Source organism: Mytilus trossulus, chromosome 13 (genome assembly GCF_036588685.1).
Source record: "Mytilus trossulus isolate FHL-02 chromosome 13, PNRI_Mtr1.1.1.hap1, whole genome shotgun sequence".
In the NCBI taxonomy this organism is placed as follows: Eukaryota; Metazoa; Mollusca; class Bivalvia; order Mytilida; family Mytilidae; genus Mytilus; species Mytilus trossulus.
In genome coordinates this window covers 21,777,200-21,795,926 of record NC_086385.1, presented here as the reverse complement: position 1 = coordinate 21,795,926, position 18,727 = coordinate 21,777,200, and the positions used below count along the sequence as shown (strand labels likewise).

The following is an 18,727-nucleotide window of genomic DNA, read 5'->3' as shown; positions in this document are numbered from 1 at the left end:
TGCCTGTGAAGGGTATGTCATCCAACTAACCTTTATATTTGTCACCAGCCAGTGTAGCCAGTACGTCTTTGTAGGTTATGTCACCTAACTAACCTTTATATTTGTCACCAGCCGGTGTAGCTTGTAAGCCTGTGTAGGGTATGTCACCTAAATAACATTTATATTTGTCACCAGTCAGTGGAGCCAGTATGTCTTTGCAGGGTATGTCACCTAACTAACCTTAATATTTGTCACAAGCCAGTGTAGCCAGTACGTCTGTGTAGGGTATGTCACCTAACTTACCTTTATATTTGTCATCAGCCGGTGTAGCCAGTATGTCTGTGTAGGGTATGTCACCTAACTAACCCTTATATTTGTCACCAGCCAGTGTAGCCAGTATGTCTGTGTAAGGTATGTCACCTAACTAACCTATATATTTGTCACCAGCCAGTGTAATCAGTGTGTCTATGTAGGGTATGTCACATAACTAACCTTTATATTTGTCACAAGCCAGTGTAACCAGTATGTCTATGTAGGGTATGTCACCTAACTAACCTTTATATTTGTCACCAGCCAGTGTAGCCAGTATGGCTGTGTAGGGGATGTCACCTAACTAACCTTTATATTTGTCACCAGCCAGTGCAACCAGTATGTCTGTGTAGGGTATGTCACCTAACTAACCTTTATATTTGTCACAAGCCAGTGTAACCAGTATGTCTATGTAGGGTATGTCACCTAACTAACCTTTATATTTGTCACCAGCCAGTGTAGCCAGTATGGCTGTGTAGGGGATGTCACCTAACTAACCTTTATATTTGTCACCAGCCAGTGTAGCCTGTAAGTCTGTGTAGGGTATGTCACCTAAATAACATTTATATTTGTCCCCAGCCAGTGTAACCAGTATGTCTGTGTAGGGTATGTCACCTAACTAACCTTTATATTTGTCACCAGCCAGTGTAGCCAGTATGTCTGTGTAGGGTATGTCAACTAACTAACCTTTATATTTGTCACCAGCCAGTGTAACCAGTATGTCTGTGTAAGGTACATCACCTAACTAACCTTTATATTTGTCACCAGCCAGTGTAGCCAGTGTGTCTATGTAGGGTATGTCACCTAACTAACCTTTATATTTGTCACCAGCCAGTGTAGCCTGTAAGTCTGTGTAGGGTATGTCACCTTACTAACATTTATATTTGTCACCAGCCAGTGTAGCCAGTATGTCTGTGTAGTGTATGTCACCTAACTAACCTTTATATTTGTCACCAGCCAGTGTAGCCAGTATGTCTGTGTAGGGTATGTCACCTAACTAACCTTTATATTTGTCACCAGCCAGTGCGGCCAGTATGTCTGTGTAGTGTATGTCACCTAACTAACCTTTATATTTGTCACCAGCCAGTGCGGCCAGTATGTCTGTGTAGTGTATGTCACCTAACTAACCTTTATATTTGTCACCAGCCAGTGCGGCCAGTATGTCTGTGTAGGGTATGTCATCTAACTAACCTTTATATTTGTCACCAGCCAGTGTAACCAGTTTGTCTATGTAGGGTATGTCACTTAACTAACCTTTTTTTTTCACCAGCCAGTGTAGCCAGTATGTCTGTGTAGGGTACATCACCTAATTAAACTTGATATTTGTCACCAGTCAGTGTAGCCAGTATGTCTGTGTAAGGTATGTCACCTAACTAGCCTTTTCATTTGTCAGTGTAGCCAGTACGACTGTGTAGGGTATGTCATCTAACTAACCTTTATTTTTGTCACCAGCCAGTGTAGCCAGTGTGTCTGTGTAGGGTATGTCATCTAACTAACCTTTATTTTTGTCACCAGTCAGTGTAGCCAGTATGTCTGTGTAAGGTATGTCACCTAACTAGCCTTTTCATTTGTCAGTGTAGCCAGTACGACTTTGTAGGGTATGTCATCTTACTAACCTTTATTTTTGTCACCAGCCAGTGTAGCCAGTGTGTCTGTGTAGGGTATGTCATCTAACTAAACTTTATATTTGTCACCAGCCAGTGAGGCCAGTATGTCTGTGTAGGATAAATGTCACCGAACAAACCTTTATTTTTGTCACCAGCCAGTGTAGCCAGTATGTCTGTGTAGGGTATGTCACCTAACTAACCTTTATATTTGTCAACAGCCAGTGTAGCCAGTATGTCTTTGTAGGGTATGTCATCTAACTTACCTTTATATTTGTCACCAGCCAGTGAGGCCAGTATGTCTGTGTAGGATATATGTCACCTAACTAACCTTTATTTTTATCACCAGCCAGTGTAGCCAGTACGTTTTTGTAGGGTATGTCACCTAACTTACCTTTATATTTGTCATCAGCCAGTGTAACCAGTAAGCCTGTGTAGGGTATGTCATCTAACTAACCTTTATATTTGTCACCAGTCAGTGTAACTAGTAAGCATGTGTAGGGTATGTCATCCAACTTACCTTTATAAATGTCACCAGCCAGTGTAGCCAGTACGTCTTTGTAGGGTATGTCACCTAACTAACATTTATATTTGTCATTAGCCAGTGTAGCAAGCAAGCTTGTGTAGGGTGTCACTTAACTAACATTTATATTTGTCACCAGCCGGTGCAGCCAGTAAGCCTGTGTAGGGTATGTCACTTAACAAACCTTTATTTTTGTCACCAGCCAGTGTAACCTGTATGTCTGTGTAATGTATGTCACCGAACTTCACTTTATATTTGTCACCAGCCAGTGTAGCCAGTATGTCTGTGTAGGGTATGTCATCTAACTAACCTTTATATTTGTCACCAGCCAGTGCAGCCAGTAAGCCTGTGTAGGGTATGTCACCTAACTAACCTTTATATTTGGCACCAGCCGGTGTAGCTTGTAAGCCTGTGTAGGGTATGTCACCAAACTAACCTTTATATTTGTCAACAGCAAGTGTAACCAGTATGTCTTTGTAGGGTATGTCAACAAACTAACCTTTATATTTGTCACCAGCCAGTACGTCTTTGTAGGGTATGTCACCTAACTAACCTTTATATTTGTCACAAGCCAGTGTAACCAGCAAGCGTGTGTAGGGTATGTCACCTAACTAACCTTAATATTTTTCACCAGCCAGTGTAGCCAGTATGTCTGTGTAGGGTATGTCACCTAACTAACCTTAATATTTGTCACAAACCAGTGTAGCCAGTACGTCTGTGTAGGGTATGTCACCTAACTAACCTTAATATTTGTCACAAACCAGTGTAACCAGTATGTCTATGTAGGGTATGTCACCTAACTAACCTTAATATTTGTCACCAGCCAGTGTAACCAGTATGTCTGTGTAGGGTATGTCATCTAACTTACCTTTATATTTGTCACCAGCCAGTGAGGCCAGTATGTCTGTGTAGGATATATGTCACCTAACTAACCTTTTTTTTTGTCACCAGCCAGTGTAGCCAGTACGTTTTTGTAGGGTATGTCACCTAACTAACCTTTATATTTGTCATCAGCCAGTGTAACCAGTAAGCCTGTGTAGGGTATGTCATCTAACTAACCTTTATATTTGTCACCAGCCAGTGTAACTAGTAAGCCTGTGTAGGGTATGTCATCCAACTTACTTTTATATTTGTCACCAGCCAGTGTAGCCAGTACGTCTTTGTAGGGTATGTCACCTAACTAACCTTTATATTTGTAATTAGCCAGTGTAGCAAGCAAGCGTGTGTAGGGTGTCACTTAACTAACATTTATATTTGTCACCAGCCGGTGCAGCCAGTTAGCCTGTGTAGGGTATGTCACTTAACAAACCTTTATTTTTGTCACCAGCCAGTGTTACCTGTATTTCTGTGTAGGGTATGTCACCTAACTTAACTTTATATTTGTCACCAGCCAGAGTAGCCAGTATGCTGTGTAGGGTATGTCATCTAACTAACCTTTATATTTGTCACCAGCCAGTGCAGCCAGTGTAACCAGTGTAGGGTATGTCACCTAACTAACCTTTATATTTGGCACCAGCCAGTGTAGCTTGTAAGCCTGTGTAGGGTATGTCACCAAACTAACCTTTATATTTGTCAACAGCCAGTGTAACCAGTATGTCTTTGTAGGGTATGTCAACAAACTAACCTTTATATTTGTCACCAGCCAGTGCGGCCAGTTCGTCTTTGATGGGTATGTCACCTAAATAACCTTTATATTTGTCACAAGCCAGTGTAGCCAGCAAGCGTGTGTAGGGTATGTCACCTAACTAACCTTTATATTTCTCACCAGCCAGTGTAGCCAGTATGTCTGTGTAGGGTATGTCACCTAACTAACCTTAATATTTGTCACAAACCAGTGTAGCCAGTACGTCTGTGTAGGGTATGTCACCTAACTAACCTTAATAATTGTCACAAACCAGTGTAACCAGTATGTCTATGTAGGGTATGTCACCTAACTAACCTTTAATATTTGTCACCAGCCAGTGTAACCAGTATGTCTATGTAGGGTATGTCACCTAACTTAACTTTATATTTGTCACCAGCCAGTGTAACCAGTATGTCTGTGTAGGGTATGTCACCTAACTTAACTTTATATTTGTCACCAGCCAGTGTAGCCAGTATGTCTGTGTAGGGTATGTCACCTAACTAACCTTTATATTTGTCACCAGCCAGTGTAGCCAGTATGTCTGTGTAGGGTATGTCACCTAACTAACCTTTATATTTGTCAGTGTAGCCAGTACGACTTTGTTGGGTTTGTAATCTAACTTATTCAACTTTATATTTTGTAATCAGCCAGTGTAGCCAGTGTGTCTGTGTAGGGTATGTCATCTAACTAACCTTTATATTTGTCACCAGCCAGTGTAGCCAGTATGTCTGTGTAGGGTATGTCATCTAACTTACCTTTATATTTGTCACCAGCCAGTGATGCCAGTATGTCTGTGTATGATGTATGTCACCTAACTAACCTTTATTTTTGTCACCAGCCAGTGTAGCCAGTATGTCTGTGTATGGTATGTCACCTAACTAACCTTTATATTTGTCACCAGCCAGTGTAGCCAGTATGTCTGTGTAGGGTATGTCACCTAACTAACCTTTATATTTGTCACCAGCCAGTGTAGCCAGTATGTCTGTGTAAGGTATGTCAACTTACTAGCCTTTATATTTGTCACCAGCCAGTGTAGCCAGTATGTCTGTGTAGGGTATGTCACCTAACTAACCTTTATATTTGTCACCAGCCAGTGTAGCCAGTATGTCTGTGAAAGGTATGTCACCTAACTAGCCTTTATATTTGTCACCAGCCAGTGTAGCCAGTATGTCTGTGTAGGGTATGTCACCTTACTAACCTTTATATTTGTCACCAGCCAGTGTAGCCAGTATGTCTGTGTATGATATATGTCACCTAACTAACCTTTATTTTTGTCACCAGCCAGTGTAGCCAGTATGTCTGTGTAGGGTTTGTCACCTAACTTAACTTTATATTTGTCACCAGCCAGTGTAGACAGTATGTCTGTGTAGGGTATGTCACCTAACTAACCTTTATATTTGTCACCAGCCAGTGTAGCCAGTATGTCTGTGTAAGGTATGTCACCTAACTAGCCTTTATATTTGTCACCAGCCAGTGTAGCCAGTATGTCTGTGTAGGGTATGTCACCTAACTAACCTTTATATTTGGCACCAGCCGGTGTAGCTTGTAAGCCTGTGTAGGGTATGTCACCAAACTAACCTTTATATTTGTCAACAGCAAGTGTAACCAGTATGTCTTTGTAGGGTATGTCACCTAACTAACCTTTATATTTGTCACCAGCCAGTGTAGCCAGTATGTCTGTGTAGGGTATGTCACCTAACTAACCTTTATATTTGTCACCAGCCAGTGTAGCCAGTACGTTTTTGTAGGGTATGTCACCTAGCTTACCTTTATTTTTGTCACCAGCCAGTGTAGCCAGAATGTCTGTGTAGGGTATGTCACCTAACTAACCTTTATATTTGTCACCAGCCAGTGTAGCCAGTACGTTTCTGTAGGGTATGTCACCTAACTAACCTTTATATTTGTCATCAGCCAGTGTAACCAGTATGCCTGTGTAGGGTATGTCATCCAACTAACCTTTATATTTGTCACCAGCCAGTGTAGCCAGTACGTCTTTGTAGGGTATGTCACCTAACTAACCTTTAGATTTGTCATCAGCCAGTGTAGCAGGCAAGCGTGTGTAGGGTGTCACTTAACTAACCTTTATATTTGTCACCAGCCGGTGTAGCCAGTAAGCCTGTGTAGGGTATGTCACCTAACTAACATTTATATTTGTCACCAGTCAGTGTAGCCAGTATGTCTTTGCAGGGTATGTCACCTAACTAACCTTAATATTTGTCACAAGCAAGTGTAGCCAGTACGCCTGTGTAGGGTATGTCACCTAACTAACCTTAATATTTGTCCCCAGTCAGTGTAGCCAGTACGTCTGTGTAGGGTGTCACCTAACTAACCTTTATATTTGTCACCAGCCAGTGAGGCCAGTATGTCTGTGTAGGATATATGTCACCTAACTAACCTTTATTTTTGTCACCAGACAGTGTAGCCAGTATGTCTGTGTAGGGTATGTCACCTAACTAACCTTTATATTTGTCACCAGCCAGTGTAGCCAGTATGTCTGTGTAAGGTATGTCACCTAACTAGCCTTTATATTTGTCATCAGCCAGTGTAACCAGTATGCCTGTGAAGGGTATGTCATCCAACTAACCTTTATATTTGTCACCAGCCAGTGTAGCCAGTACGTCTTTGTAGGTTATGTCACCTAACTAACCTTTATATTTGTCACCAGCCGGTGTAGCTTGTAAGCCTGTGTAGGGTATGTCACCTAAATAACATTTATATTTGTCACCAGTCAGTGGAGCCAGTATGTCTTTGCAGGGTATGTCACCTAACTAACCTTAATATTTGTCACAAGCCAGTGTAGCCAGTACGTCTGTGTAGGGTATGTCACCTAACTTACCTTTATATTTGTCATCAGCCGGTGTAGCCAGTATGTCTGTGTAGGGTATGTCACCTAACTAACCCTTATATTTGTCACCAGCCAGTGTAGCCAGTATGTCTGTGTAAGGTATGTCACCTAACTAACCTATATATTTGTCACCAGCCAGTGTAATCAGTGTGTCTATGTAGGGTATGTCACATAACTAACCTTTATATTTGTCACAAGCCAGTGTAACCAGTATGTCTATGTAGGGTATGTCACCTAACTAACCTTTATATTTGTCACCAGCCAGTGTAGCCAGTATGGCTGTGTAGGGGATGTCACCTAACTAACCTTTATATTTGTCACCAGCCAGTGCAACCAGTATGTCTGTGTAGGGTATGTCACCTAACTAACCTTTATATTTGTCACAAGCCAGTGTAACCAGTATGTCTATGTAGGGTATGTCACCTAACTAACCTTTATATTTGTCACCAGCCAGTGTAGCCAGTATGGCTGTGTAGGGGATGTCACCTAACTAACCTTTATATTTGTCACCAGCCAGTGTAGCCTGTAAGTCTGTGTAGGGTATGTCACCTAAATAACATTTATATTTGTCCCCAGCCAGTGTAACCAGTATGTCTGTGTAGGGTATGTCACCTAACTAACCTTTATATTTGTCACCAGCCAGTGTAGCCAGTATGTCTGTGTAGGGTATGTCAACTAACTAACCTTTATATTTGTCACCAGCCAGTGTAACCAGTATGTCTGTGTAAGGTACATCACCTAACTAACCTTTATATTTGTCACCAGCCAGTGTAGCCAGTGTGTCTATGTAGGGTATGTCACCTAACTAACCTTTATATTTGTCACCAGCCAGTGTAGCCTGTAAGTCTGTGTAGGGTATGTCACCTTACTAACATTTATATTTGTCACCAGCCAGTGTAGCCAGTATGTCTGTGTAGTGTATGTCACCTAACTAACCTTTATATTTGTCACCAGCCAGTGTAGCCAGTATGTCTGTGTAGGGTATGTCACCTAACTAACCTTTATATTTGTCACCAGCCAGTGCGGCCAGTATGTCTGTGTAGTGTATGTCACCTAACTAACCTTTATATTTGTCACCAGCCAGTGCGGCCAGTATGTCTGTGTAGTGTATGTCACCTAACTAACCTTTATATTTGTCACCAGCCAGTGCGGCCAGTATGTCTGTGTAGGGTATGTCATCTAACTAACCTTTATATTTGTCACCAGCCAGTGTAACCAGTTTGTCTATGTAGGGTATGTCACTTAACTAACCTTTTTTTTTTCACCAGCCAGTGTAGCCAGTATGTCTGTGTAGGGTACATCACCTAATTAAACTTGATATTTGTCACCAGCCAGTGTAGCCAACAAGCCTGTGTAGAGTATGTCACCTAACTAACCTTTATATTTGTCACCAGCCAGTGTAGCCAGTACATCTGTGTAGGATATGTCACCTAACTAACCTTTTTATTTGTCACCAGCCAGTGTAACCAGTATGCCTGTGTAGGGTATGTCACCTAACTTACCTTTATATTTGTCAGTGTAGCCAGTGTAGCCAGTAAGTCTATGTAAGGTATGTCACCTAACTAACCTTTATATTTGTCACCAGCCAGTGTAGCCAGTACATCTGTGTAGGATATGTCACCTAACTAACCTTTTTATTTGTCACCAGCCAGTGTAAATAGTATGTCTGTGTAGGGTATGTCACCTAACTTACCTTTATATTTGTCAGTGTAGCCAGTGTAGCCAGTAAGTCTATGTCAGGTATGTCACCTAACTAACCTTTATATTTGTCACCAGCCAGTGTAGCCTGTATGTCTTTGTAGGGTATGTCACCTTACTAACCTTTATATTTGTCATCAGCCAGTGTAGCCAGTATGTCTGTGTAGGGTATGTCACCTAACTAACCTTTATATTTGTCATCAGCCAGTGTAGCCAGTATGTCTGTGTAGGGTATGTCACCTAACTAACCCTTATATTTGTCACCAGCCAGTGTAGCCAGTATGTCTGTGTAAGGTATGTCACCTAACTAACCTTTATATTTGTCACAAGCCAGTGTAACCATTATGTCTATGTAGGGTATGTCACCTAACTAACCTTTATATGTGTCACCAGCCAGTGTAGCCAGTACGGATGTGTAGGGGATGTCACCTAACTAACCTTTATATTTGTCACAAGCCAGTGTAGCCTGTAAGTCTGTGTAGAGTATGTCACCTTACTAACCTTAATATTTGTCACCAGCCAGTGTAACCAGTATGTCTGTGTAGGGTATGTCACATAACTAACCTTTATATTTGTCACAAGCCAGTGTAACCAGTATGTCTATGTAGGGTATGTCACCTAACTAACCTTTATATTTGTCACCAGCCAGTGTAGCCAGTATGGCTGTGTAGGGGATGTCACCTAACTAACCTTTATATTTGTCACCAGCCAGTGTAGCCTGTAAGTCTGTGTAGGGTATGTCACCTAACTAACATTTATATTTGTCCCCAGCCAGTGTAGCCAGTATATCTATGTAGGGTATGTCACCTAACTAACCTTTATATTTGTCACCAGCCAGTGTAGCCAGTATGTCTATGTAGGGTATGTCACCTAACTAACGTTTATATTTGTCATCAGCCAGTGTAGCCAGTATATCTGTGTAGGGTATGTCACCTAACTAACCTTTATATTTGTCACCAGCCAGTGAAGCCAGTATGTCTATGTAGGGTATGTCACCTAACTTACCTTTATATTTGTCACCAGCCAGTGTAGCCAGTATGTCTATGTAGGGTATGTCACCTAACTAACCTTTATATTTGTCATCAGCCAGTGTAGCCAGTATGTCTTTGCAGGGTATGTCACCTAACTAACCTTAATATTTGTCACAAGCCAGTGTAGCCAGTACGCCTGTGTAGGGTATGTCACCTAACTAACCTTAATATTTGTCCCCAGTCAGTGTAGCCAGTACGTCTGTGTAGGGTGTCACCTAACTAACCTTTATATTTGTCACCAGCCAGTGAGGCCAGTATGTCTGTGTAGGATATATGTCACCTAACTAACCTTAATATTTGTCACAAGCCAGTGTAGCCAGTACGCCTGTGTAGGGTATGTCACCTAACTAACCTTAATATTTGTCCCCAGTCAGTGTAGCCAGTATGTCTGTGTAGGGTATGTCACCTAACTAACCTTTATATTTGTCACCAGCCAGTGTAGCCAGTATGTCTGTGTAAGGTATGTCACCTAACTAGACTTTATATTTGTCATCAGCCAGTGTAACCAGTATGCCTGTGAAGGGTATGTCATCCAACTAACCTTTATATTTGTCACCAGCCAGTGTAGCCAGTACGTCTTTGTAGGTTATGTCACCTAACTAACCTTTATATTTGTCACCATCCGGTGTAGCTTGTAAGCCTGTGTAGGGTATGTCACCTAAATAACATTTATATTTGTCACCAGTCAGTGGAGCCAGTATGTCTTTGCAGGGTATGTCACCTAACTAACCTTAATATTTGTCACAAGCCAGTGTAGCCAGTACGTCTGTGTAGGGTATGTCACCTAACTTACCTTTATATTTGTCATCAGCCGGTGTAGCCAGTATGTCTGTGTAGGGTATGTCACCTAACTAACCCTTATATTTGTCACCAGCCAGTGTAGCCAGTATGTCTGTGTAAGGTATGTCACCTAACTAACCTATATATTTGTCACCAGCCAGTGTAATCAGTATGTCTATGTAGGGTACATCACCTAACTAACCTTTATATTTGTCATCAGCCAGTGTAGCCAGTATGTCTGTGTAGGGTATGTCACCTAACTTACCTTTATATTTGTCACAAGCCAGTGTAGCATGTAAGTCTGTGTAGGGTATGTCACCTAACTAACCTTAATATTTGTCACCAGCCAGTGCAACCAGTATGTCTGTGTAGGGTATGTCACCTATCTTACCTTTATATTTGTCACAAGCCAGTGTAACCAGTATGTCTATGTAGGGTATGTCACCTAACTAACCTTTATATTTGTCACCAGCCAGTGTAGCCAGTATGGCTGTGTAGGGGATGTCACCTAACTAACCTTTATATTTGTCACCAGCCAGTGTAGCCTGTAAGTCTGTGTAGGGTATGTCACCTAAATAACATTTATATTTGTCCCCAGCCAGTGTAACCAGTATGTCTGTGTAGGGTATGTCACCTAACTAACCTTTATATTTGTCACCAGCCAGTGTAGCCAGTATGTCTATGTAGGGTATGTCACCTAACTAACCTTTATATTTGTCACCAGCCAGTGTAGCCAGTATGTCTGTGTAGGGTATGTCAACTAACTAACCTTTATATTTGTCACCAGCCAGTGTAACCAGTATGTCTGTGTAAGGTACATCACCTAACTAACCTTTATATTTGTCACCAGCCAGTGTAGCCAGTGTGTCTATGTAGGGTATGTCACCTAACTAACCTTTATACTTGTCACCAGCCAGTGTAGCCTGTAAGTCTGTGTAGGGTATGTCACCTTACTAACATTTATATTTGTCACCAGCCAGTGTAGCCAGTATGTCTGTGTAGTGTATGTCACCTAACTAACCTTTATATTTGTCACCAGCCAGTGTAGCTAGTATGTCTGTGTAGGGTATGTCACCTAACTAACCTTTATATTTGTCACCAGCCAGGGCGGCCAGTATGTCTGTGTAGTGTATGTCACCTAACTAACCTTTATATTTGTCACCAGCCAGTGCGGCCAGTATGTCTGTGTAGTGTATGTCACCTAACTAACCTTTATATTTGTCACCAGCCAGTGCGGCCAGTATGTCTGTGTAGGGTATGTCATCTAACTAACCTTTATATTTGTCACCAGCCAGTGTAACCAGTTTGTCTATTTTGGGTATGTCACTTAACTAACCTTTTTTTTTCACCAGCCAGTGTAGCCAGTATGTCTGTGTAGGGTACATCACCTAATTAAACTTGATATTTGTCACCAGCCAGTGTAGCCAACAAGCCTGTGTAGAGTATGTCACCTAACTAACCTTTATATTTGTCACCAGCCAGTGTAGCCAGTACATCTGTGTAGGATATGTCACCTAACTAACCTTTTTATTTGTCACCAGCCAGTGTAACCAGTATGCCTGTGTAGGGTATGTCACCTAACTTACCTTTATATTTGTCAGTGTAGCCAGTGTAGCCAGTAAGTCTATGTAAGGTATGTCACCTAACTAACCTTTATATTTGTCACCAGCCAGTGTAGCCTGTAAGTCTGTGTAGGGTATGTCACCTAACTAACATTTATATTTGTCCCCAGCCAGTGTAGCCAGTATATCTATGTAGGGTATGTCACCTAACTAACCTTTATATTTGTCACCAGCCAGTGTAGCCAGTATGTCTATGTAGGGTATGTCACCTAACTAACCTTTATATTTGTCATCAGCCAGTGTAGCCAGTATATCTGTGTAGGGTATGTCACCTAACTAACCTTTATATTTGTCACCAGCCAGTGAAGCCAGTATGTCTATGTAGGGTATGTCACCTAACTAACCTTTATATTTGTCACCAGCCAGTGTAGCCAGTATGTCTATGTAGGGTATGTCACCTAACTAACCTTTATATTTGTCATCAGCCAGTGTAGCCAGTATATCTGTGTAGGGTATGTCACCTAACTAACCTTTATATTTGTCACCAGCCAGTGTAGCCAGTATGCCTGTGTAGGGTATGTCACCTAACTAACCTTTATATTTGTCACCAGCCAGTGTAGCCAGTAAGCCAGTGATGGGTTATCAGGTGCAGGAGCATCAGGATCTACCATAATTAACGTGTAAAAAGTGTCCTATAAGTAAAAAAAGAATGCTATGATTTGTCTTCCTCCTTTGATTCATAAAATATGGCGTATACAAGTATCTATGATATTTAAATTCGTTAATGTTTTTAAAAGAAATTGGATGACATCTTTTTCGGCTTGTGTTTATTTTGTTGCGTTATCATTAATTTAGGCACTGAGTAACTAAATAGGTAGAAGTTTCTTTAGGCCATTTCACGTTTACGCGATTTCGTCTCCTCATCTTTCATATTCTATGGAACGAAAACGCGAAGTCGGAACGACAACGTCGTAGTTATAAGCGAAAAATGGTTTCACTTCATTATTTCCGTTTTTGACTTCGGGTTTTCGTGATTTATATAAATAATTCGATTGACGTGTATACATGATTCGATTGATGTATATATATATTGAATGCCCCATCTGCCATATGATTTTGATAATAGTATCATTGAGGTTTGAGATATATCATGAAGCAAATTTTCTACAATACTATAACGACCATTTTTATACTATGAAGATATCATGATATAAGTTTATACATGTAACATGGAACTTCTTTTTTTATATATTTTTTTCAACTCACTATCCTAAGATGGCGTGTTACTATTTTAAGCTGGGGTCACACATTCACGATTTTTACTGCCGTCCTTGACAGGATCATTCACGATTAAAATATGTCAAAAGTCTGATCAAGATCCTGTGAATCGTGGAAGGAAATTCAAACTTTATTTAAAATTTGTAAAACAAATGATTTAATCACGACAACAATCAGGTATTTTTCATAAAGCGTCGATATCAAACCGTTTTCAAGCGATTTTATCTCGATAATCCCGTTCTCAATCCGCTTCTAATGCAATTATTATCTTTCGCCAGGTAAAAATTCGACCGAGTCTGTCACGACTGCGTCCCGATTCTACCGAATGTAATCCGACAGAGAACAGACAGTGACCAGACATTAAACCGACTCTGACGGAAGTTATCCGTTCAAAAACTGTCGGCATACTCGGGATGATCAGGTTCTGTCGGAACGTAATCCTATCACGGTCCGCTCTATCGCATTGCAAACGGCTTTGTCTGGTCTCAGTCGTATTGCATTTTATTATTGTCGGGACTCTGACGTGAGTATCATTGACGAATTTCATATTCATAACTGGTCTGTTGCGGAACTGTTTCGGCAAAAACGGTTCGCAATCGACAAGATCTGAATGCATTCTGGACTCAATCGGCAGAAAAACAGCAATGAAAAATTTCTCCAGATCATTCCCGTTCCACAGGACACGTCCTGAATACACAGAACATTGTTAGGATATTGATCCGATACAGCAGAATCTGTTACGACACGATTGCAATCCGAGTTCCCCCGAATGTTACGGGACGCACCTAACTGTCGGGGTGTTTCGCCGAACTATTTGGACCAATCCCGATCCGTAGGAAGCTGTTAAGAACTTAAACGACTACGTTCAGACAATGATCGGACATTCCAGATACTTGAGGATAGTAATCCAACTTTTTCACTTTTCGTATCGTATCGCTGTCTGGTCTCAAACGGGAGCAATAATCGGCAATATGTGAACCCCTCATTATTACGATACATTTGTACACTATACAAATTGAATCATCTCGTTACAAAATGGAGCAACGTTTTCATACTATTCTGTCATATTAAGTATAATATGAATTTTAAGATATTGATTTTAAAATCAAACTACCAATATCGTAGGTATACCACGAGGTGTCATTTATATAACAGTAGACTATTTTGTATACCAGTAGACTATTTAATGACACTACAAGACAATTTCATCGTTCAATCAAAAGACAATTCTATAAATAGCGTCCTTTTTCTCTCTAAAAAAAAATCGAGGAATACCACATGAAGTTAATTTGTTACCTGACTGTGTTAAGCAAGTTTGTGCGAGTGTGAACATTTCATCATTTTTTAATTCTTAACTATATCTAGCCCAATGTTATCAAAACGTCTTTATAGTATATAGATTTACTGATTCGCTCATCAATGACTTAGTTTTCTTTGTCGTATTCCATAACAGGTTGACGCATGAGTGTACCCGAATTGCACCTACTAAAAAGATTTTGCCTGCGTTTATTTAAGAACATATAAAAATCTTCATTGTGTATTTACTTTGAAAATGTATCCTTATAGAAACTAGTATGTGTAACGTAAGATGGGGGGATTACAGACGGCCATGCTAATTAGGGTTTGGAAAAGGGGGTATTTAAATTTTTCAAATACTTCAGATAGGGAGCATCGAAAATATTTTACTAAATGTTACAACTCTGGCCATAAAAAAAGAATATGTATGTTTGCCATAACCCTACCTACCCAGAAAATAGCTGCCTACTCAAATTGTATTGCCTTGATTTGAAAAAAGTTTTTTTTTTAATCTGATCAGCATCACTCACTCAGACTAAAAACATCTGACACTTCAATTTCTCTTTGTAGAAATAAAAAAAAGAAAATGCCTACCTACCAACCATCGTCTCTACCTTTGGGTAGGGTTTGATCAAGTCAATATATTTTTAAGTGTGGCCTCATGTTTTATGTACTATATATTTCAATGGTTCAAGATGACATAATGGAGTCGAGTGATGGCGGTATATACAATTTGTCTCAAGGTGAACAATTTCCACCATAAGCTGGAGCGTTGACAACAGACATTACTTTTTTTCCGCCAAGATCTGCTCGGCTCAATTGTTCAGACAAAAATCCTAAGTTTGTTTTTCTTATAGATATAGGAAGATTTGGTGTGAGTGCCAATGAGACAACTCTCCATCCAAATAACAATTAAAAAAAAAAGTAAACCATTGTAGGTCAATGTACGGCCTTCAACACAAAGCCTTAGCTCAAATCGAACAACAAGTTATAAAGGGCTCCAAAATTACTAGTGTAAAACCATTAAAATCTAAGATTGTTCTTCAAGCAAAGTATTTTCATTTGAAGTTCGTTTGCTATTTTTTTTAATATTATGTTGGAAACAATGTAAGGAAATTGAGTGAAGGTAGACATCAACTGCATATCTGAATATTTTACAATGAAGTCCCACACATCTTCCCTTGTTGAAGCTGGAAAGTAAATAATAGAAAGTGTATGCGTATTGGTGTGTGCTTTGTTTACTCTACATTAGCAATATGTACAGAGGGAGAGGTGAGATCTCACTAAACATGTTTAACCCCGCGCTGTTAGTGCCCGTCAGGAACTTCTAGTCTCTGTAAGTTTTGTAGGTTTTTATTTATAATTTAATTCATTGTATAATTTTGTTTTGTAGTTTAGTGTAACGTCAATTTTCACTGAACTATAAAAAAAAAAAAAAAAAAAAAAAAAAAGGATGCTATGATTGCCAATGAGACAACTCTCCACAAGAGACCAAATGACACAGGAATTTACAACTTTAGGTCACCGTAAGGCCTTCAACAATGAACAAAGACCATACTGTATAGAAGGAACATATATAAAAGAGCACACAATTGTGATAAGTGGCCTGTTGCGGACGCCTCCGGGGAGGGATTTTCTTGTGGTGTTTCAGACCCATTGGTAGTCTCTTGATATGTTCTGCTCTTTAATTGGGTTGTTTTCACTTTGACACATTCCACATTTCCATTCTCCAATTTATGTAATGTTATCCTACAATTCATTTTGCCTTAAGTCTGAATCATAGAAATATCGATTTGAACCGACCTCCAACCGCCCAAGATTCTGTAGTGTAAAGTATTTCATAACTATCTATGACTGGTAGTTAAATTTATTTCGGAACATTTTGACAACAGTTCATGCATATTATGTCTTATTTTTTTCAAGTCGACTTTATATTTTAAACGTTAGACGTTAGTTTTCGCCTTAATGTTTTCTTATCACCAGGCCTACTATACGCTTTTAATTTTGAATTTGTTCAAATATTTTCTAACAAAATTATGCTCTTAACAATTCTTTGTCAATAAGTCATGTTTATTTATGATTTAAAGTCACATGAAACCTCAAATTAGAAAATAAAAATGCATATGTTTTTTTTATAACTAAGTGGATAGTTTTCAGTATACATATACTTTTTTTTCTGAACACAATTCTTTAAGTTGTTCATATTTAGAAGAAGTTTACTTCATTTGAATCGCTTCCTTCAATTTCGGGAAGCAATGCGACGATATATTTTCCTTATGCAAAATGACCTCAGCGTGACCCTCTCGAAAAAATCCGGTGATTGCAATGCGCATGGATCTGTCCCTAAAACTAAACTATTATCTGATTGTACATGTTATGCACTTCGTGCTCAATATCCACGTTTAATTGTTGATTGTTTACTATAACCCCGCCCCTAGAAAATCAAAAACAGAGAGAGAAAAAAATGACGATTATACGATATGTTTGCGTAAAAAAATGATAAAATCGTGCACAGAAGTCTAAGTTTATGATATATAATAAATGCGTTGGTTCAAGAATTGGATAAACATTATTTTTCACCTGGTCACTGTTTCTTATGACTGTAAGAAAGAAAGAAAAAAGGATTTTATGCTAATTATTTATAAATTTATCAAACTAAAATAAATCTTAAAAAAATAAACAAATGTTCACACAGTATCAAGTCATGTACTAGTTTTTAACTAATATCTAAAATCACTCGGAAATGACCTCTATTCCCAATATTTCGCCATTTATTTGACGAGGCGTAAAATAACAGTTTACGTTAGCAACGTCATTATCTCCCCTGTAACTGTAAATATCGTTGGGAAAGTTGGGTAAAACAGATTCCAATGCTTAAACTAGCAATGTTTTTTTCTTTTGTTTTCATTCAGCATCTCCAGAAATAAACACATCGCCTTTCATGACTAGTTTATTAGCCTTAGGGACTTACCGAATCTGCATGTTCGTACGATACTACAGGCTGGTGTGCAGTGTCATCCTTGTCAACTTTGTCATTGCAGTCACTATAGCCACTCAATTCGAGCTCATTATTACCACAGAATGAGGTAGGTGGAGTGCATTTTCCAATAGTTATATCAATACAGCTGTATAATATTGCTGCTACACATAAAAACATTGCCCTCACATACATCGTCACACGTTACGTGTATTTGTGTATACTAAATGTATGTAAACCCGGACGTAGACAAGGTTATTATCCGGCGTTCGCTTGTCAATAATATATTAAAAATGCATAAATCTGATAACAATATTTTGTGTCCAATAACACACTCAAGAGCAACCATATGTTGCCTGGATGTAAATGTAAATTAATCTCCTACAAATTGATCATGTAAGCCTAGTCATGATAGTTGTGTGAAATTTAAAAAATCAATACTCAACAGTACATAATTTATAAGAAAATAAAATGATTTATAAATATACGTTCATTTATAATCTTTATTTTTCGGTTTTGATGGTAAATAATGATACATCGACAAATAAATGTATAAATACTTCTTGAAGCAATGTCCATATTACAGTTATAAAAACTAAAGCAATTGTTTCTAAAGATAAAATATAAAGTGCGAAAAAAATAAGGCCGGAACACAGAAATGCACAGAAACTATACTGAGGTTATAGATGGGTGTTTTTCAATAAAAGTGTGAATTTCAGACCCGGCCGCTATAAATATGGAAAATCAATTTGCAGTTTGTTTAACTTTATATACTAGAAAGATCTCATTTTTTTCTAAATCGGAGAATCATTCTTTTATCGATAATGATTAGTACTTCAGAAATAAAGGTACAACTCATGTTACGTAGGGGATATTTTTGTCAGTTTCGTAGTTGTATAAACCGTTGCGTAGTGAACAAAAAGTTTCGTAGTTGACATCAACCCTATTTTATGTTGATAAAAACATACAGAAAATTACCTGAAACTAGCCCTTGTTATTTGTTTTGCACGAATATAATTGAAGGAAGTACGGCTGCATGGTAGTGGCAGTGTTCACTACGAAACGTTTTTCTCCCTTACTTTTTCGTATGTGACTGTTTCGACCGTAATGGACATACTCACATGTCCCCCCCCCCCTCCCTTACACAATTCCTTTATTGCAATTGTAACAAGAATGATTCTATTCATCAAAGCTCGTACAAAGCTGCATGTACACTGATAT

At 39.2% G+C, this 18,727-nt stretch overlaps 1 protein-coding gene across 1 annotated transcript in view; it reads right to left on the bottom strand.

Annotated features, from left to right (window-relative positions):
- Positions 1–17,790, bottom strand: part of LOC134694743 (uncharacterized) — a 28,584-nt gene extending 10,794 nt beyond the window's left edge. The window contains exons 1-2 of the mRNA XM_063555789.1: positions 17,501–17,790; positions 12,549–12,647 (exon numbers count right to left, since the gene is read on the bottom strand). Of these exons, the coding sequence (XP_063411859.1) occupies positions 12,549–12,647; positions 17,501–17,701 (300 nt within the window). The 5' untranslated portion in view covers positions 17,702–17,790. The remainder of the gene's footprint in view (positions 1–12,548; positions 12,648–17,500) is intronic.
- Between the last annotated feature and the right edge of the window lie 937 nt (positions 17,791–18,727).